Source organism: Furipterus horrens, unplaced genomic scaffold (genome assembly GCF_987537825.1).
Source record: "Furipterus horrens unplaced genomic scaffold, mFurHor1.1.pri manual_scaffold_7, whole genome shotgun sequence".
NCBI classification, from domain to species: Eukaryota; Metazoa; Chordata; class Mammalia; order Chiroptera; family Furipteridae; genus Furipterus; species Furipterus horrens.
This window is the reverse complement of record NW_028327177.1, coordinates 126,126,122-126,147,888: the sequence shown is the minus strand read 5'-3', so window position 1 is coordinate 126,147,888 and position 21,767 is coordinate 126,126,122. Positions and strand designations below refer to the sequence as shown.

The 21,767-nt window shown below is 40.5% G+C and overlaps 1 protein-coding gene across 7 annotated transcripts in view; it reads left to right on the top strand.

Annotated features, from left to right (window-relative positions):
- Window positions 1-21,767, top strand: part of NEK10 (NIMA related kinase 10) — a 162,935-nt gene that overhangs the window by 138,161 nt on the left and 3,007 nt on the right. For 6 of the 7 annotated variants that reach the window (XM_090284406.1, XM_090284404.1, XM_090284405.1 and 3 more), the window contains one exon: window positions 8,149-8,290. In XM_090284406.1, coding sequence (XP_090140532.1) covers window positions 8,149-8,265 — 117 coding nt within the window. In that variant the 3' untranslated portion in view covers window positions 8,266-8,290. Of the gene's footprint in view, window positions 1-8,148; window positions 8,291-18,070; window positions 18,180-20,412; window positions 20,466-20,550; window positions 20,607-21,767 lie in introns of those variants that run through there. The other variant, XM_090284408.1, reaches the window with a different exon arrangement.

Below are 21,767 nucleotides of genomic sequence, written 5' to 3'. Positions count from 1 at the left end.
AAGAAAATTTTGTAGCTACAGAAGTGAAGATGTTTGGAAAAGAAAGTAACTATTATTTTGAAGTTTAAGACTGCAAATCTTATGCAGTTCATGCATTCATTTATTTATTTGACATATAATTATTAGGTGCCTAGTATGTGCTAATCACTGTTATAGGTACTTAAGACCTATCAGTGAGCAACACATGTAAACATGTGACTGAGAGAACCGATGTGGGGATTCTGTCAGCTGTCATTTGTGGCCATTTCAGTTATACATCCATGTACTATAGACAAATGCCACCAGGTCAGGGGACCAAATGGACTCATTGTAAGTCAAACTTGGGCTAATACATTTGCTCCTTCCTGGAAGAAAAGCCAACAAAACAAACAGGAAACCATTCTGCTTGGCGCGCCACAGTGGCAGTATAAACTCCAGGAATAAGTGTCAGTTTACAGCCAGTGACCAGTGTCCCCTGAAAGCCTGTCTATTTCCTCCTCCCCAGTGAATAGTCACTGCGGGGAAATGACCTCAGGTCTCTCTAGGGAAGGTTTAGGGGGTAAATTTAGAGTGTGTCCCTTTTAGCAGTGTTTCAGGACCCTTCTCAAGGGGCCCCAGGCTGTGACTTTCCTGTGTGGCAACAGCAACTCAACTCGTATTTTTCTCTACCAGACCTGGAGTTTCTTTCCTGTTACACAGATGAAGGAATACAGTCACCCCTTGAGCAATGCAGAAGTTAAGGGCACTGACCCCCACATAGTTGAAAATTTGCATTAAACTTTTGACCTCCCTCCCCCGCCCCTCCCATCAAACAACAAAACAAAAATACTACAGTCCCTTGATTTTCATGGGGATTGGTTTCTGGATGCCTGGCAGATACCAGAATCCTTGGACTCCCAACCATGGATCAACATACCCACACCCCAGCCCTTGTAGTCTTCATGCTGCCGAATGTCCAGGTGCAGCAGCCGTTGGTGCATCCAGGGCGCTCGCTTTAGTTGGCTCTTCATTCAGGTGATAACCATGACATGACGTCCTATGTCCTCTTGTCAAAATCTTAACGCAGGGCTCAGATCCAAGGGCACAGTCAATTCACTCCCCAAATCCCATCTGTATGGGTCCTTCTCCTGGGACATTCATGGAACCAAATCTGTATCAGCAAGGGTCCCGTCAGGAAACAGAAACCACACAATAATTTCAGCAGGAAAGGTTTACTATGAAGAATTGTTCAAGAACTGTTGACTATGACAGAGTACTATTTACTAAGCAGGGGAAGAGAAATCTAGAAAATAAAAAAAGAGCAGATAGGGAAGTCGCTACTTGAAGTGCTAAGATGGAGCACCCAAGAAAGGGACGTAATAGACAAGGACACTCCCACTCTCAGCTGGGGTTCGGACCTCATTGGGAAGGTAAGAAAAATCCGCGGAAGTGCTGTTCTCCAGAAACTGGGGCGGAAGCCTCCCGCTGGGGGGTTGGGACAAGCCACCTCCATGGAGCTCACTGGGAGTCAGCACATGAGGGCGGAGTGGTGGGAAGTACCCTCTATAGGACCGGGGAGGCTGCCCTCTGGAAGGTGCTGCCCCAGGCAACCAGGAAGCCGCCTGCAGGATGGAATCTGGCTGGGGCTGCACACCACTAGGGGGCGCCGCTGCTCTGACTGCTTCGTGCTGAAGGCTCAGGGCAAGGCAGGAACATCACTTAAACCAGGGACAAGCTCCGTCCTCTCCAGTGTCCCCTCAGCACCCTCTACAGCTGGACACCCTGCCAGCTGGCAGGGAGAAAGGTGCCAGCATCACAGCAGGGCAGTGAAGGGTGTATTTGGAGCTAAGAGGCAGTAAGTACATTGACAACTGGCACACTTAACCCCAGGGATGGAGGGTAGGCAAGGAAGGCCTTTCTCTGGCAGCTACCCATCTGCGAGTTCTCTCTGCTTCCTTTTCACTTCTCCCTCCAGCCTGGGGAGTAGTCTGTCTGTTACCTATCACATTTTTTTCTCCCATCTGGTATTCTGTTTCGTCACTCCGAAGGCTAGTCTTTTGAGACTCACGAGTCTAAAATTGATTACATCTCTACATTTCCTGCTGTCAGCCTTTCTCTTAGGCAATCACACAGAATTGTCTACCTGGTGAAATGAAAGAAGGTGAAAGGGCATAAGGAAATATGGAGGTGGGGGGAGAAACTTGGTTAATAAATCAACTATAATGTGCCATATCTCTACTGAGTAAAGATATATTTGAAGTTGCATTTTTATTTAAATACTGATATTGGTATATGGGGAAAGCCTTCTTAACTTTAGTGTTATGGAAATAGCTTCAAATAGCTTATTGGTTACCTCAATGATTAATTAGTAAATTGAGGGAAAAATCCTTTGAAATTTAAATACAGTGTTCATATGCCTGTGCTGCTGATTTATACATAATAATACACTTTAATGAGTATATTCTATTTCTTTATTAGATTTCAACTTATTTAAAGCAAGAATGAAACTATTTTAACATCTTGCTATTATGCTCTTACACTGACAATGTAACAAATGATTTCAGATTTTTTTTGCAAGAGGCATTCCTTGCTATAAGTTCAGATATAACCATTGTGGTTTTTAAATGTATTTCCAGAATACTTTAGAGTTTATGACATTGCACATAGTAAGGAATGATTTCTCTTTGGGGAACTTCAAATCACAGTGCTAACCAAAGTCAGTGCCTTTCATGCAAGGAGATAAATACAGGCCTAAACATCACACTAGTGTATTTGCTATAGGCTAAAGACCAAGATCAGTTTCTTTTTCTGCTAATTGCAAAGGGAAACTGCAAAAAGTAAAACTGAATTGACAAAACAAACAAATCGACAACAAAAAAAACACCCTTTCTTGTTCACATATTTCTTTATTAATCAACCTCTCAGATTTATGCTGTGGAGGCCAGCCTGAATGCAGGGCCCGATCCCTCCGGGCAACCACCAGGTGACCTTCCAGGGGAAACTGCTTACATTTGGCTGGTGGTGGCCTTTTTTATCCAGTTTCCATAGAGACAGATTTGGGAAATCATCTAAAAGCAACTACTTTAAAAGATAGGATGTTACAATCCTTACCCTGCTTTTACTGATTTGACACCTATTTTCATCAAGACTGAGATGGTAATCTTAAAACCCATAATCTGAAAATGAAATCAGTGGTTCATTTCCATCGCTGGAGCCAAAATCAATCTTTGGGTGTATCAGGTGGCCAAAGTACATATGTTACCTTATAGTATGAGTCTTTATGTGTTATTGCTTAGGTAAGACCTGCCTAGCCAACTTCGGCTTTGGATTTAACTCTGTATTAGGATTTGATTGTTGTGTTAAAAAAAATGCTTTGAAAATTAGCATAGAGCTGCTTTAAAAAAGTAAACATCTGTCTCCTAGAGAACAGACAAACAGTTTGGTTGGAGCTGCTTTGCATTTTGCATTACCATCTTAACAACCACACTTGTTGCCAACAGAACAAAATTACGGGGCTGAGAGGAGCACTGTGCTGTCCTCAGACGAAAGGCGCACTGTTGACTGTCATCAGGGAAACATATTGTGTTTCAGCAGAGGTGATGGATGGACAGAACTGTCCACACCCGCTCCTCTGGATTTTGGGTACCTAATGGTGAGGGTGGCAGGTTAAATAGAATGTAGAGTAATTCTGCGTTTCTCAAATGAACGCATGTTTTCTGGGTTTGTAAATTCTAAGATTAGCTTTACATTTTTGTGTATTTATTTTGCTGTGATAATCTTGGAACATTTTACTTTAGCATTCAGGGAAATATCTTAAGCAGTAATATGTCAAAATTGGGTTTTTGTTATGGAAGAGATATTAAATCACTATCAGATGGAGCCTCGCAGACTACAAATAGTCTGTGCTGATGTGTCCTTGGAGATCCTAGAGAAGGCAGTTCTTTAAAAATATATATGTACTATGCAAGTTTGAGAAAACCTACTATAAAACATACATACTGCATTTCATTTTTTCTTTTGTCATTGTTTAGTATAGTAAAAACAAGCAAGCAAAAATCAAGCTTTTAGATGTGTGACATTGAAAGGGCCATTATCTTTTCTACAATCATATTTTTCATCAGAATATTCAGGCAGCTACGGGGCTGTTGTGATAAAGAAAAGAAAGTATGTGACATGTTTATAAACTATAAAGTCTGTACTACGGGACAGCTGGCGAGGTGCTGTCTGCTCCAGATAAATGGCTGTGCAAGAGGATTCACTCCCTCAGAAAGTGTCCTTGTGCATTACCTGATGTCTTTAAGCTCCGATTTCCTCACCTATAAAACATTGGGTTGGCCAAAATGTTTGTTCAGTTTTTATGTAAAAATAAAAGACACATTTTTTATTTTCACTGAAAACTTTATTGAACAATATATTCACTGTTTTGTTCCCCTAAACTTCTGCCACCTTTCAGGCAAATTCATAATTCCATCTTCCCAAAACTCTTATCTTTTTGAGCAAATAACTGTTCCAGGCGCCTTTTCAGTCTTCCAGGGAACTGAATTTTTTTTCCATTAGGAGAATTTGGTAGAGATCAAAATAAATGGAAATTCAAAGGTGCAATGTCTGGTGAACTCGGCAGATGAACCAGAACTTCCCAGCCAAGCTGCAGCAGTTTTTGCCTGGTCATCAAAGAAACACACGGGCTTCTGTTATCCCGATGGAAGAGTATGCATCTTCTATTGACAAATCCCAGCTGCCTTTCACGGAGTGCTGCTTTCAGCTGCCCTAACTGGGACCAGTACTTGTTGGAGTTAATCGTTTGGTTTTCCAGAAGAAGCTCATGACAGAGGACTCCCTTCCGATCTCACCATATGCCCAACATCACCTTCTTTGGATAAAGACTAGCCTTTGGTGCAGTTGGTGGTGGTTCTTTCACTTGCCCCAAGATCTTTACATTCCATATTGCTGTAAAGTATCCAGTTTTCATCACCTGTCACAATTTGTTTTAAGAATGGAACTTTTTTGTTACATTTAAGTAGAGAATCACACGTGGAAATATGGTCAAGAAGGTTGTTTTTGCTTAACTTATGTGGAACCCAAACATCAAAGCAATTAATGTAACTGAGCTGATGCAAATGATTTCCAACATTTGATTTGGATATTTTGCGTCTGTTGGCTATCTTCCTTGTGGCATGATATTGATTGTTCTCAATGGCTTGATATGACCACTATCAACTTCAGCTGGTCCACCTGACCACAGAGCATTGTCAGGTGAAAAATCTCCAGCACTAAATTCAAAAAAGCACTTTTGACACATTTGGTCAGTCACAGCACCTTCTCCATATACTGCACAGATCTTTTATTTTTTTTGCCTTTCAGTTGCATTTTTGCCGTTCTTTAAATAATAAAGCATAATATGCTGAAAATGTATATTTTCTTCCATTTTCAATATTAAAATGACAACACAAAAATTCACCAATTTTGATAAATTTTTTCTTTAATGCATGCTGATGTTACAGCTGTCACAATACAATGTAAGAAAAAGTTGTTATGAATGAAGTTGAGGACAACTAAACATTACTGGAGCCATTTCATGAAAAAAACAAACAAACAACGAACAAACTTTTTGGCCAACTCAATAGTACCTGCTTTATAAGTTTGTTGTAGGAGAAAAGTGCTGTACTGTGAATAAAAAAGTAGTCATAGTGCCTGACACATATAAATCATAGTTTTATATATTTTTATACTTATGTCATCTGCAATTAAACTGTGCAAAAGTTTAAATTCTTCCATGAAAACTTTAAAGATGGAGTGCCGTCCATAGTGATAGTTATTCCAATAAGATACAATATCTTTTTAACACTGCACTGTATATGAATTTTAAGTTGATGGATTGTTAGCTCCCGTGAGAAAGTTTTTAGGATGATTAATTCAAGCCATAGGAGCAGTAAAAAGAATTCTAACTAGGGGCTTATCAAGTTAAAGGAATAGCACGGAGCATAAGAGTACCTGAATTAGTAACGATACTGGTAGCTGCTATTTCTGGGATAAGCCACCTTTGAAGGAATCTGTGGACCCACGGATGCTTCACATCTTCAGAAGTTTGCCATAACAGACAATTAGGTATGTCAGAGAAGGCTTGCCACCTTTCTCTTTGACAATTGGAACCATGCTGGGCAGCAACTGGACAGTCCTGGGCCAACACTGCCACCTTGTGTTTAATGTAGGGAAGTGGCAAAATGATCAGATTCAAAAATGTATCTCAAGGTCCTTTTCGCACCTCTTCCCCACTCCAGCCCTCATCTCCTTGCTAGGAAAGTGTGCACATGCCTTTCCTCTTCATTGTCTGATTTTACTCCAAGTTAAACCCATCCCCCTTTTGCTAATCTCTCATGCACACAAGTATCATTTATACTCATTTTCCTTCTCATCTGTTTTCCAACTGTTTGCTCATTAATGCTGAGAGTCTCTCTCTGTCTCTGTCTCTTCACATTTGTTTTCCCTTTTCATTAAAGGAAAAGATTAATTATGACTCTTTGCTGGGGGTAGGAAGTAGTAATCACATCTGGAATGAGGTAAAAGCAAGCCTTAATACTGACATAAAAATCGATCAATAGAGGTTTAGTGCTACCAACCTACAAAACCTTTTAAGGCACACTGAAGGGCTTCAGAGTCTCCAATCTTAATTCTTCTGTAACTAACCTGCTTTGACTCAAGCAAAGTGAAAGGATTAACTAGGATTACAGATGCATTTTTAAAATTGCATTGTTTTTATTTTATGTCATTCAGTACTTCATAATGGATCTCATACTCTATTAGTGTTTGGGCTGATGAACAGTAATCTATAGATCCTATTCACTGCTCTACTATTACCTTTCATATATCTCCCTATTTTGTGAAACTTAAATAATAGATGTTCATTGTATTAGTCAGGATATGGTATATTATTCTGCGCCAACACATACACCCTGGAGTCTCTTGTCTTGATAAACAGAGGTTTATTTTTCTCTCGAGCTGAAGTTGGACAGGGCAGGTGTCCATCCTTCATCTTGTGGCTCTGCCATCTTGACTCCAGGCTCTTTGCCCCAGAGGAGGGCACAGATGGAGAAGGAGAATGGCTTTGCATGGCCTCATTCTTGGACTGACACGCGTCATTTTCACTGGCCACAAGTAGTCACAGCACCAGACTAAAACCGCAAGGTTATAGAAAAATGGAGAGGGGATGGAGTAATAATTTTCTCTGCTACATTTCTCTTTCTTGGATCTGAGTTCTGAACTATCTTGTATTTTCTTTTAATCTTCAGAGTTTCTACCACCACATTTTTCTTCCTACTTAGCAATTTTTTTTTCTCTTACTGGTTCCTTTTCCTCTCCTTCCAACACCTCTCTATACTTTAAACACACCAAACATCATTTCCACTCTGAGACTCCTTATCATGGTTGATTCTATTCCTTTTTCCTTTTACCCATATCCAGAATTTTACTTTATTCCTCATTGCTTTTTAGGATCTTTGAGTTCCTTGTATAAATCCAACCTGCAAAGCACTGCAAAATCAATCATTTGAAATCCCCGTTTTCATCTAATCCCCATATTTTCTAAGATTCTGCAGTGACTTCCTACTACTTACTTATTAAACCTAACTCATCCTAGCCTGGCATAATATGTACCAATTCATTCTCTCCTTCTTGATAAATTGGTCCCTACAATCTGCAACTGTAAATTCAGAAGCATCACAGGCAGGCCTCTCTCTATGCAGATACGTGCTACCTGGGCCTAAGTATCAGATCCTTCAGGACAAGGGCCATGGTTAGAGTATTTGGAATGGTTTTTAGCTTTGGGGCATGAACCAAACTTCTAAATATCTGATAGAATGCACTCTTCCTTGTCAAGTCTGTTTTTTACAAAAGTCAGTATGTATGTGCAATTAATATATCATTTAGTTTTTATATGAAAAATAATATCAACAAAATGAAAGAACAGTAAGATAAATTAAACAGCCTTTTGAAAGACAGCAGAGTGACATGGATTTTTCTGGATAATAGAATGAAAAATTATAACATCAGCTCATTGCTATTTGGAGTATAACTTAAATTCTTATTTAGCCCTGTTGAGTGAATATTGTTACACTGACCCTCAGTAAATGCTTCCCAGGGGTCAGCTGTGCAGTGTTAATAATTTGCTTATGGTTGTTTTCTTGTTTTATGCAGCTCCCTCCAGCTCTGCACCACAATTTGAAAAGAAGGGTTATAGAGAGATTCAAGAAATCCCTCTTCAGCCAGCAGAGTAACCCTTGTAATCTGAAATCTGAAATTAAGAAGGTATAGTATTCTACATACAGGAATTCTTTCTTGGTTAACAAAAACCCATCATTCAAGTTAAATTTTATACCACCTTTGCTTTGTACCCGAAGCTCTACCCTCTATTAAGGCGTACTATTATTGTCTCAGGGCATTCGGGCTGCTATAACAACAACACCATAAACTGAGGAGCTTACAAACAGCAGAAATGTATCGCTTACAGTCCTAGAGGCTGGGAGTCTGAAATCAGGATGCCAGCGTGGTTGGATCTGGGGAGGACCCTCTTCCGGGCTGTAGACTGCCAGCTTCCCGTTGCATCCTTACGTGGTGGAGGAGGCAAGGGAGTGCACTCAGGCCTCTGCTATAAAGGCATTTTTTATAACAACACTTATGCAAGGGCTTCATCTTTATGCTATAATTACCTCCCAAAGGTCCTGCCTTGTCATACCACCACTTGGGGGCTGGGTCTCAACATATGAATTTGGGGAGATACAAACATTCAGACTCCTTAAGACACTAAATCAAGGATAAATCTTTGCTTCTAATTTTCTCGCCTTTATGTCCGAAGTCATCATTCTCAGAAGACTAATATAAAGTTCTTTCCATGTTTTCCTAAGAATAAATATTATCAAATATTTTTACTTTAAACAGAAGCTTTTTTAGAACATTCTACCCCAATTTGTTATTAGAATATTCTTCAGTAGGTCCCTAAATTTAGCATTGCCAGTCTGAACAAGTCATTGAACCATCTGACGCCATGACTTTTATCACCTATGAGTGCAGAAAAAACGATTTGTGAGGGTCTTCCCATCTTTGACATCCTACCATTTCCTAGACTTCAGGTGCTAGTAACTATTTCTCTTTATACATAAACTAAATCACAAAGAGGTCCAATCAACCAGACAGAAAGAAAATTGTTTATCTCTGTTTAACACAACTTGGTGACAGGAGATCCCTTTGTCCTGGTCAGTAGCCATTTAAATATAGTCCTTGGTGATAGACGCAAGCTCCCATCCTCTGTTCCGGAATGACCCAAGGCCCAAGCCGTATGGGCCCACCAGGGTGAAGATGCGCAGTCCCTCACCAATTTCCTGTAAGTTTGAATAGTTTCCTCATATGCTTCAACTTCAGCACAGTCATGCTGTTAATGACCCCCTTTTTAAGGTTTCTTTTTCCATCAACGTCTCCAATCTTAGGCATAAATTTACTTATTATTCAGGCTGTACGACGGGCTCTTTGATAAGAAACACAAGCAGTATGTTTTGGCTTTGTTACCTTACATCAGTGGTGACTGCGCATGCCACACACACGCGTGTGCAATGGCAAAAGAGAAAAGACAGCAGCAGGTAGACAAAATGTAAACGTACCTCATCAGAGATGAGCAAGCAAACTTTCTCTCATGGGCAAATAAGACCAAGAAACCAAGCAAGGGGTGATCAAAACAGAAGTGGAGAGACCTCAGATATTTATTTTACCGTATTTCTATATCATAGCATGAATACCAATAAGTAGACTCGAAAAAGACGGAAGCTTAAATCTCCCCTGAAAAGATGAAAAAATAACAAGCTGCTAGATTTTTATATTCTTATTAGAATGGTATTCAGAATAATTCGGTTTGTACACAGAGCGTATCCTCACAGAAGCCCGAGCTTTACGAGACGACAGCGCCGGCCGCACACGGTCTGACGGACGCGCAGAGGTGGCTGCGACTCCTCTCCTGCTCAGCAGTCCTCCATCAGCGCGTGTCTCTAAAGCGAGTCATTTTCTTTTTTATTACTTAGGTGTTCAATTTTGATCCCTTCCTTGCTGTCTTTCTTTTCTCTCCTGATAGAAAGGGGTTTCCTTTTGTTAAATTGCACCCCCAACCTCCTCGGCCGTTGTTTGTATTATGGCCACATCCCTCATTGGAGCACCTGCCTTCTGGTCTTGGTTTGCGGAAGTAAAAGCAGGGACGGATGGGGTGGTGCAGGGTGTTCAGGGAGCCCGGGTGAGGGGACCCAAGGGGGCATCGCTTCATCTTTAGTTTCAGCTTGGTTAAGAGGAGATTAAATTCTCCTACGGAGAATGCTCTGGCCGCCTTCTCTGATGTCACAGCTTGTGGTGGCTCATGCTGCAGTGGTGTCGCCTCCCTATCAGGCAGGCAGCCCGCCCTCCCGGCGCTAAAGAAATGTCCAGCCTGGGATGTTAACACATCTTCTGTCTTGCACCACTGAACCGAGAAGCCAGCTTCTTCATAAAAACCTGTCTTTATTTTTCCTGTCTGGAATTCATCTTCCCTTGGCCAATGCTTCATGCCCTTTTGCACACATAGTTGTGTTTTATATACCTTGTTATCTGCCGGACATTTCTGTTTATCTCAAAGGGTGTAAGTATCTTACTCATCTTTAATCCCCTCAGGGTCTTGCATAGTGCCTGGCAGATGGTAGGTGCTTAATGTATAATTGTTGAATATAGAATATATGTTGATAGATATATTCATATATCTATCATATTCATGTTGATCATATATTCTATATTGGTTCTATTCTTTATTGATACATATAGACATAATATATTCATCTATTTTGATATGAATATGGAAATAAGCCCTCCTGCCCTCATCTTAACATAAATGAGAAGAACCTGTGACCTCTGTTTTCTTCCTTTTCTGGTATAATCTCTTGTTCATGACAGTTTTTGTTAAGAAATGGATTTTTATCTGCTGTACAACCATGGAAGGATGGCCAATTAGTCTTTGACTGGCACGGTCACCCCCACCAAGGCTGTGGAAGCAGTGAGTGGGGCTAGCACAGAAAATGATCCGATTTCCACCTTCCCTTCTGAAATCCAGGGACTGCATGTCTCCAATCTGAAGGAGTCATTATGGGATCACTGTGGCTACTTATTAATGGCTTACGACCCAATAGGCTATAGAGAGGATTAAAAAAACAAAAAGAAGAGGAAAAGCCCTTCTGTAAGAAATTAAGGTCCTTACTTAAAACTCAGCTAAGGTGGTCTTCAGGCCAGTCTGCTCCACCTTGGCTAGAACTGCAGGGCAGTAAAGCATCTGAGTAACTGAGTGGGTGTCTGAGAACCAGAGCTCTCGGCACGGGGAAAATGAAAACAGAAACAAGACAGAAGATATTAACTCAAATTAGAATTGGAAGTATCAATATGAATGAATATGAATTCATGATCACTCTTTTAAAAAATATACACATTTTCTAATATATCTGCTAAAATGGTCTAGAAACTAAGCAAGCAGCAGTGAGCTCCCTTAACACCCATGGCTCCCAGGAAATATAGCCAGTTGCAGCTCTAGGGCAGGAACTGAATGAGATTAGGTGGGACTTCTTGACATAACTAATCACACAGCAAGGGTGCCATCAAGGACTACTGAGGATCCGTCCAAAGGACTTGAGAGCCAACCTGAAAAGGCTTCCACTGGCTGTCTATTGGGTAATGAGAGCATCAATAAGAGTAATAACCACGATGGATTGAAAGCATTAACTAATACTTGAATGATAGTAAAAAAAAAAAAAAAAGAAAAAATCCCTGAGGGATTTTGGAGGATCTTTGGAGGATCCTAAGTAACTAACTCACTTTGAAATTTATTTAAAAGAGGAAGGCCTCAGACACGTATTCTACCTTTCTCTTCTGAATTCTATCTCAGTAACTAAATCGATGAGGGGAAGTTTCTCATTGTAGAAGTACTTCAGCTACCAAAGGAATAAGTACCAAGGAATAAAAAAAATTGCCATTTTACAGTCCCCAATGAAATACCAGGTTTAGAGGTAATCACCAACGGCTGCTAATGTCACAGAAAGAGGGACAATCAGATATTTTAAGCCCCCTGATGGAAGTGGACAGCACCGTCTGTGAAATACTTGCTAAATACTTGAATCTGCATCTGATAAGCCTCTAGATTATAAGTGAGCAAACTGTAGTCCTCAGGCCAATGTAACCTGCTGCCTGTATTTGTAAATAAAGTTTTATTGGAACACAACTACCCACATTCACTTGCACATTGTCTATGGTTGCTTTCACTTTACAGGCACATTTGAGCAGCTGCGACCAAGACCATATGGCTGAAAATATTTCTGAAAATATTTCCTATCTGACCCTTTACAGAAAAGTTGGCCAGTCCTTTCTGTAAATCTAGCTACCCATTTTAAGGAAATCCAGGGGACAAGAGATTATGTTAACTGACACTGTGGGGATAATCAGCAAAATCCAGACCCAGGAATTTTACAGGAAGAATTACCTTAAAAAATAAAATTGCAGGGAGAGGAGAGAAGGGAAGAGGAAGAGGGAGGGAAGGCGAGAAAAGAGAAGAAGAAAAAATATCAGCCACATCTCCGTTTTAGGCCAAAATATTTATCCAGATACAATGGCATTTCAGGCCCAAGAGTCTGCATTCTGCCCAGCTCCCAGACACTGCCATCCCACCCACCACATCTGGAGGAAGAAGGCCTGGACAAACCCAGTGACATTTTCTGTGTTGCTGGGTAGATTGGCCAGAACTGCTTCCTATGGGCATGGGCCTTCCTGACACTTCTCCTGGTTTCCTAATCTCCACTTCAGCTCAGATCAGCAAGGTCAGGTTTACCTGATTCAGTAGCTGGCTGTCTCTTGAAGTCCTAACTTTGGGTTTCCGGCTCTTTTCCAGGCAGCAGATTGCTCCTCTCCTTGACTCTAATTAATAGCTTTATGCCTGTCATAATCATGCCTTGTATTTGCCTAGCCCTCACCAGGGCCCCATGGGGGCACCCTGAATTGGCAGTGCCCGGCGCCGACCTGTCTGGACCACGTGGAGAAGCTTCTCTAGCAGGGCCCTCCTGCCCAGTGGGGTCAGGGCGCCATTCATTTTCTGCCTGGACAACCACATTCAGCATCTGAGTGGAGGTCCTGGGCATGAGCTCCCGGTTGTAATTGCACGGACATGGGATTTTCCAGTCTTCTCTAGTTATGGAATTCTTTGGGAGAAACACAGCCCTCGTGGGACTGTAACCATTACAGCAGCAGGGCCGCTTCTGGGAGGAGTCGGGGTGAGGATGGGGATGTATACCCCTGGAGCTGATACCTGGCTGTGCACGTGAGGTGCACATGCCCTGTTTGCGTGTGAGGGCTGAAGCCCAAGAACACGGTGAGGAGAGACACTGGGCATTTCTGTTAATGAAGTGGCCTAGAAGAACCTAATAGAAGCTACTAGAAAGCTGTAGATTAGAAATGATGAAAAGTAAGGCAATAGGTTATGTATGTATTAATGTGTGATTCAGACAAAGAGAACGAGGAAAATTGAAAGGAGAAAAGATCAGAGGACCAGTGAGTGGAGTGCGATGGAGCCTGTAGAAAATGTTCTCTTTTAGGCCCCAAATTTCATTTGTTTGTTTTAATGTCCTTCAGAGTCCTACCTCAGCTGATTGGATCCCAAACAATTTTTGCAGTTGCTGTACAGCCAAGTTAGCCCTATTTTATGATATAGAAAAGAAGACATGGTTGGGGGAATGTAATGAAGATGACATTTTTACTTTCTCACTGTTTTCTATTTAGGTCTCACCTAAAAAAAGTGCTACATTCTCTATTGACTGGTGAAGTGCTAAAATTGCTCAATACTTGCTCAAAATCAGTGTTTCTTTTCGGGGCCGGGAGGGGTGGTAACAGTCTGTTATCTTTAGTATGATGACTCATATTTTTAGAAGACCCAAGTCATTCAAACCACGCTTTGCAAATAGAATACCAAGAACTAAATAATAAGAAGACACGATTTCTTCTCTAAAAAATTCATGTTTCATCCCTCCAGAGCAGAGATTTTCAACAAATAAACTAATTTTCATGACACACATAAACTAATTACTAAAATTCTGCGGGACAGCAAATGTATTTTTTGCTTTTCTGACAAAAAAGTTATAGTTTTGATTCACTCACCCAGAATGGCTATTGTTGTTTTGGCTATTATCATTTTTTTAACTTGAAGATCTAAGGATAAAAATGTCAGTGCCCTTGACTAAACAGTCAGGTAATGCATGCTTTAAAAATTCATACAGCACACCAGTGCGCCAGCTGCGGCACACTGATTATATTAACTATGGCTGGACCTTTTCCAGACAGACCTCCTACTTCTCTGTTTCCTCATCTGCAAAATGGGGGATAATGCCTGCCTTAGATGGTAGTTATAAGGATCAAATAGAATGTCATCCGTGTCTAGAATGCAATAAGTAGTCTAATTAAGGTGCTGCTCTTGTAATTAAGGAAGAATATTTGATCTTCCATATCCATTCGGTCATTTTGGTCACCCCTTTGTCCAAGTTCTTGGCTCCTCTCTCTTGTGTTACTGTCACAGCTTCTTTGCTGATCTCCTTGTTCTCCAATCCATCTTGCCAGACTAATGGTTAGTTCCGAAGCTTTTTATTAGTAGACTCAAAACATCCCTAGTAGCTCCAGCTTTCTGCTGCATTATCTCATCTCTGGGATCCAGCTTCCTAGGCCTCCTTTATTTGCAGGGGCCTCCTCATGGGCCGTCTGCCTTCACCCTGCTGTTCCCACCCTCACTCAGACTATTACGTAAATTGTGTCAAGGGTGATCCTTTCAAAGCAGAAACATGATCATCACACACACACACACCCCAGAGAAACAATTCAGGGGGCTCTTTGCATAAAGCACCAAAATACTCACCCTGGTATTCACAGTCCTGTCCGGTCCCAGCCCACCCGTCTCCCCACTCCCGTCTCACTCTGTTCTTTGCTGTCCCCACACCAGCCACAAGGCCGTGTCTAAAGTCTGTCTACTGTGCAGCCTTTGCACATGCCTTATCCTCTGCCTGTAGTGATCTTCCCACCCCATCCATTCTTAGTCATTATTTTGGCTCTCTGTGTAAGTGTCACTTCTGGGGAAAAGATTTCTTTAACTTAAATCTGTTGCTTCCTAGAACCACAGGCCTGTCCTTCGGTACCTTCAGCAGAGTTGCAATTTTATCTAGGAGGATATATCACAGACATATTTCTCCTACTATTAGGCTGTAAGCCTAAACTTTGGCCACTACTGTTTGTTTGTTTGTTTGTTTTCCCCTCACTGCGTGGATCTGTGTGTCAGACATAATAATTGATTAAAAAAATACTCAATGTATTAATGAATGGCACTTGCCTTTCTTTCTTCAACCTAAATCTTCATACCTCCATAGCATGGACTTATGCCATATCCATTTCATCACTTTGCTGTTAATATGCAGTGCCCAGCCTCTGCCCTCAGGGCCTCTCACTTGGAACGTCCACTTTGCCTCCTTGCACTCCCCCCACCCCGAATCTATCCTTCCAGGCTCAGCTCCAATGTTTCCCTGACAGAGCCTCTGAAATCCATGCTAGTCCGCGTGAAGCATCCTTCTCTGTGTAAGTTTAGAACCCACCACCTCATTTCCTACTTCTTTATGTCTCCCATCACTATGTTGCTTCATGTGCAGTCGGGTAGCATGTCCTGCGGACGTCAGATCACTTTCGTGTCCTCCATGGTGCCCAGCAGGGTCCCAGTTAGCTGGAGAGAATCATCAGTGTCTGTGCAGTGAGTGGCTTTTTATATCTGTTTTACAAAACCTGCTCAGATCATAACACATAGTAAGGGGCAAAAATAATTTGCTGGAAGAAATAAGTCAAAAAACTGAACTGTGAAAAGAAATTGGGGGAAGTTCCTAGAATAAAACTAAATGAATGTGGAGGCGAACACGAGACAAATGAATTTTGCCTTCATGCATGGGCCTGTCTCTCTGAGGATTTGCGGTTCTTAAGCTGAAGGAAACTGGGAATGCAAGACAGCACTGGAAAGCTCCTCTCATCAAGGTTTGAATCAATATGAAGGACTTATCCTTGTCATATTAAAAATGTCTGTCTTACCCTCTCCAGTTACAGTTCACGTATTGTACTGTGCAGCCTTCAACATCCTCCTGTCTATGAAATTTTAGGATTCCAAGGTATATGTACTTAATAGTTACATTGCCTTAAATAAGCTTTCTATAGTTAGGATGAGCATTTCAGGCAGCCAAATTACTCCTATGCTCCCCCATATGAAAAACAATCCCATCCGAAGTCATTTCGAAGGTGAAACCAGGAGACCATCTTCAGCAGTGTAATGCATTTTAAGAAGCTTGGTTGGAGCAACCTGTTAGCTTGGATATAAGATACAGATTGCTTGAGGCCATCCCCATGGCGTCCTAATGACATTGACAGGAAAGTTATTGAGCTGTGACTATCAGATATTCCTGCATTACCACATGTTGCAATCTTACAATCTTGTCTTTTTAAAAGTGGGTTGTGAATTTTATCAGTTGTCACCAAAGTAAGAAAAATAAGTTTGCAGGAATAAAAAAGGGTAGAATCATATTTTTTCCTAGAGTATAGTGTTTGGCAACATGAAGTCTAAAAAACACAACTGATTTGTATTTACAGTACCCAAAGTGTATTAATGGAATATAAATTGCTAATATAAAATGTTTTTATTAAGGTATGAGATGCATAATGCATACAATGAGATACATTTACAGCTCCATGCACCTAACATATATGTTCACCCACGTGACCACCACCCACGTTGAAACAGAACAATCCCAGTCCCCGGGAAGCTTCCTGCCTTTTCTTGGCCAAAGCCCGTCCCCCTGCCATAATGTAAAGTATTATCCTGAGTTCTTTCACCATTGGTTAGTTTTGTCTGATTGTAAAAATGTATGTAAGTGAAGTCATATATTATGTATTCTTTTGTTTCTGGCTTCTTTAGCTCAACCAGTTTGCTTTGGGTATCTGTAGTCTGTTCTTTTTCATTGTTTTGAAGAAGTCCATTGGGTAAGCACACCACAATGTATCTATCTTGCTACCCAATGATCATTTGGGGTTTTTATAGTTTAGGGTCATTATAGATAAAGTGCTATGAATATTCTTACACATGTCTGTTGATAGACAAAAGTACTCACTTTTGTGTATCTACTATCAAAGAGTGGGATCGTTGAGTCATAGGGTAGGCATGTTATTTAATTTTAATATATACTGCCAAACGATTTTCTCAAGTGATTGAATAGTGATGTATTTTAATTCTTTAGCAGAGTATGTGACTCTAAGGTAACTACTATTACATAATCCAAATTGTTCCATTTATTTCTGGTTTATTACTATGAATCAACATTTTGGAAGTATATTATATTAACACTAATATAAAACTTGGCCGGTTTGCATGCTGGTTGGAATTAAAGCTGAAAGGAGTTGAAAAATATTTATGGTCTAAAATTCCATTTAAAAAATTCAGCTGCATAGAAAGGCATTAAACAATTGGAACTTCAATAAATTCTGTTTTTTAGTGAGTAACTTTCCTTTAGAGTGTTGGGAATCAACGTTTGGAAATTAAATTAATTAATAGCAATTTAGAAAAAAGTATTAAGAAATGTATTTGCTTTGGGCAAACAAAAAGGCATTGTTCAAAGCAGGTATATGGGCTAGGCATATTGTTCTGTTGAATAATTGGAGTTTATTCCTCCTATGCCTGATAAAAATAACATTTTGATGTTCCAGCCCATGACATTATTTTTCTGTTCACTTTTTATTTTGCTCTCATAAAACTATAAAGTGTAGAGTTTTCTTATTTTTATTTTTTATGTGACCAGGGAAGTGTCTTACTTGCTTCGCTGTAATTTGGCCACCTCCAATTTATACGTTCTTTTGGAAGGAAGATGTATGTTTATCTATTTATAGGGGATTGGGAAACACAGAGCACTAAAATTTTGGTGCAGAGACATAGGGAAATGGGAAAGCTCACACAGAGGTCTCATGCCATTTGCTTCTAAGTGTAAAAGATGTGGTTTTGCTTTTTCTGTTCCAGTTATCTCAGGGGTCTCCAGAACCGATCGAGCCCAACTTTTTCACTGCAGATTACCATTTACTACATCATTCAACCAGCGGCAACAACCTGTCCCCAAATGGCCTGACAGGTAATGGTCTTTAATATAGGAAATTTGGTTTTCACAAAGAAATATATTGCTTGCACCCTTAAAAGATTGTCTTCAATTTAAAAGAAACACAGAGGGTTTTTGTTTTGTTTTGTCTTGTTTTGCTTTTTTGTGGCTTGCTTTTCTGAAAATTTATTAAAAACATTTTTTTATTTTTCTATTGCAGTGGTCCCCCATTCCCCCCTCCCCCCGTTTCTCTTCCCTGTCCCACCCACCCCCGCCCTTCTCCCACAGTCAATCCCATCCCTGTTGCTCATGACTTTTGGGTCATTTATACTGGTTCCTTGACTTACCTATGGCAATAGTTGGAAGGGACATAAGGCAGGAATCTAGAAATTACCCTAGTGGTGGCAGCTTCCTTGATCATTTACTAATAATAGAAGTAAACAGCGGAATTCGTGTCAGTGAATCATATTTTCTTTTATTTCTTATCTGGCGATGGGAAATCAAATGCCAAAAAGCATCCAGGGACATAAAAAAGCAGAAATGAAGGATTTGAATATTTAAAATGGAGAAAACTTGAAACTTACTGAAAGAAACCACATCAGCCTAATTTAATTTTCTTTCTTTCTTTTTCTTTTTGCATAAATCTCACATAGGTGGCAATACAGTATAGGGACTAAAGGTACAGATTCTTGAAACAGATGGCTAGACTCAAATCTTGGCTCATCCATTTAGTAGCTGACCTTGGGCAAATTGTGTGACCTCTCTGCATCCGGTTTCCCTGTCTGTAAAATGGGGCTAAAAATGTTTCCTGCATCTCCGTGTTATAGTGAGGATCCATGTAAACATATAACAAGTGCTTGGTCGTTCTCAGCAAAGTGTAATATTTCTTGTGGCATTTGACCTCTCATACGTTTTCAAGCTACTCTGAAGTTTCAGAATTGCTTGTTACTTTTTTAATCTCTATAAACTATGGTTATGTCATGTAGGGAAATGGATAGAAGTACAGTTTTATGGTTAAATGAAGACTTGCTATCTCCTCAGCCTAGAAAAGCACTCATTTTGGTTGTGCTTTTGTGGTTTTCTAATTTAGGCAAATTGCTTCATGTATTAATTATTAAAATTTCCCCAAGTCTTTAACTCCCGGAATAAAGCTAACCTGTGTGGCAGCATTACATTTACATTAGTTTCGGAGAAATCTATAAGGTAAAGATAAACTGTTGCCTAGAGTCATTTGCTTTTTAAAAAAAAAATTATTTCATTTTATTGTTATTCAATGAGAGTTGTCCCAATTTTTCTCCCATTACTCTCCCCTGGCCCTCCCACCCCCACCCCTATGCATCTCCCAGAGCTTGTGAGTCAGCCTGCAGGTGAGACATCTTCCAATAGCAGCTCTGATGGAATGGAGAGCTCTGGCCGAAGTCTCTCTGGGGCCCGAGGGTGAGCCGAAAGATTCTCCCAGGGCAGCTGGACTCCCCACCCCAGAGCAGACCAGGCATGTCCCTTGTTCCGGCAGGGTGGGCAAAAGCTGAGACAGCAGAGCCCATGGGCACTTCAGGGAACAATTTTAAACCTGGACTTGAGAAGCAAGCTTCCTTATACTCACATGCTCATGCCCTGTCTCAACCTTCAATCCATTTTTTTTTTTTTCTCTCTCCACACTGGCAGGGGAACGCCAGGGCATCCAGTAAGCGGGCTGACATTACTTTGGGTGACATCAGGGTGGATTAAGGTGTGGGTATATCATACTCAGACCAAACATCGAAAGAAGTGTTGTCTATTGGCATTAAATGTATGGATTTTATTTCCCTCTAGGTAGCCACAGGAAGGGGTCAGATCTATGTTGTCTTTCCTTGTCTATTTCTGCCTCCCTCTAAAAATTTATTTTCTTTCTAGCATATGTCTACTCTCTGTCTTGTGGACTCAGAAGAGTGTACTAATCAGAACACTCACGTATCAGGTAGTTTCGGCTTGGAATCACTCCTCATCTGTTCTTAGCACACACACACCCCTAACTTAATTGGCTAATTTACATCAAGAACAACACCGTAAATCTTTGTGTGTTATTTTGTGCTGGCCACTTCAAAAGCAGCCAGTTATTAAAGGAAGAGAAACAGAAAGTTTGGCTATTCTAAACCAAGATCATGTGCAATGTACTCATCTTCATCATTAAGAAATTGACCTGTTTTCACTTCAGTTGAATCATAATTGCCAATGAAGTCTTGCTAAGAAATTGTGCACTAAATGTCAGGCTTTCCATAATTTATTTCAGGCCTACCTACCAGTTTTGATTTGGAAGAGGGAATAACATACGAACAGATGCAGGTGAGGTTCTTGCAGTACCTCTGGATGATTTTATTTTGTTGCTTTTAATTCAATAGTAACTTGATTTTTTTTTTTTAAACTCTAGACTGTGATTGAAGAAGTCCTAGAAGAAAGTGGTTATTATAATTTTACTTCTAACAGGTGAGCCCTAGAATTTGCTTTCAAATTTGAAAAATCAATTGAGATCCTTGGATGTTAGATCTGATTTCTCCATATTTGATTCCAAGGCCCCCCCCCTCCCACTTTTATTTTGGACACTTTTATAAAAGGTCTTGGCTTAGACTTGATACTGCCATCAGTAGAGTATATGTTACTCATCTTTTGTTGGAAAAGAAAGGCTGATCACTTAGCAGTAATCAATTCCCACAAAAAATGAACGTAATGAAATGGAAAAGCATTTCTAGATTGTTTATTTTTTTTAAATTAAGCATTTGTTTGTCCCATTTTGTTAGAGCTGTAAACTAAGATTTCCATCACTGAAATCTACTTACTGTTTGTACTGAATGCAAGAGGAAAAATGCAACAAAACAAAGAATCACTTTGTTTTTGTTTGTGAGAGAGGGATTTGCTGTGATGTGTTGCCACTGAGTGTCCTAAATAAGAAACCTCAGTTTACAGGGGCTATGTAATATCTTCTACTCTAACATTATTAGTGCTCTAAAAAATACTCTATTTTATCAACTTCCTCCAGTCTGGATTCCTGCAATTTTACTGTTGGGCATGGTGTTAAGTACAAAGATTTGAGTTCAATTAGTTTATTTGTGAGGCAGTTCCAAGACGCACTGGTGGGAGGGTGAAGAAATAATTCAATCAAGGTTTTGTTTTCAAGTAAGTTACCATTGTGGGTGACTGGGGCTTGATCCCACCAGGGAAGTCTGAGAGCCTGTGTGGAACCTGGGCCTCGCTTACTCCTCCAGTTCCCATCAGTCATTGTTTGAGCTCTGGCCCCAGGGGATGTTTGTTACCTGGCATTTGTGGCCTTCTATAAGGAAGACAAAGCAGACTCTAGCAGCCGGAGAAGTTCTCAAGGAAAAGAAATGCTGGTGCTGGCTTCTGGAAATCAGGCTGGTGTGCTTTGAAGTGGTCTACTACTTCTTGACTTTTCCAGGGAGCCATACAGGATGTATATTGATAGTAAGCAACCCACATACACATTCTATATGGCTGAAACTTGCTGTAGGAAGCACAGTCCTGTGGAGTCTGTTCTCCCAAAGTGGTCTTTTATGCCTGGAGGAACTGCCTTCCTTTCTAGCTAGCGAAGCTCTCGTGTGACCATGATTTAAACTATTCAAGTAGTCTTCC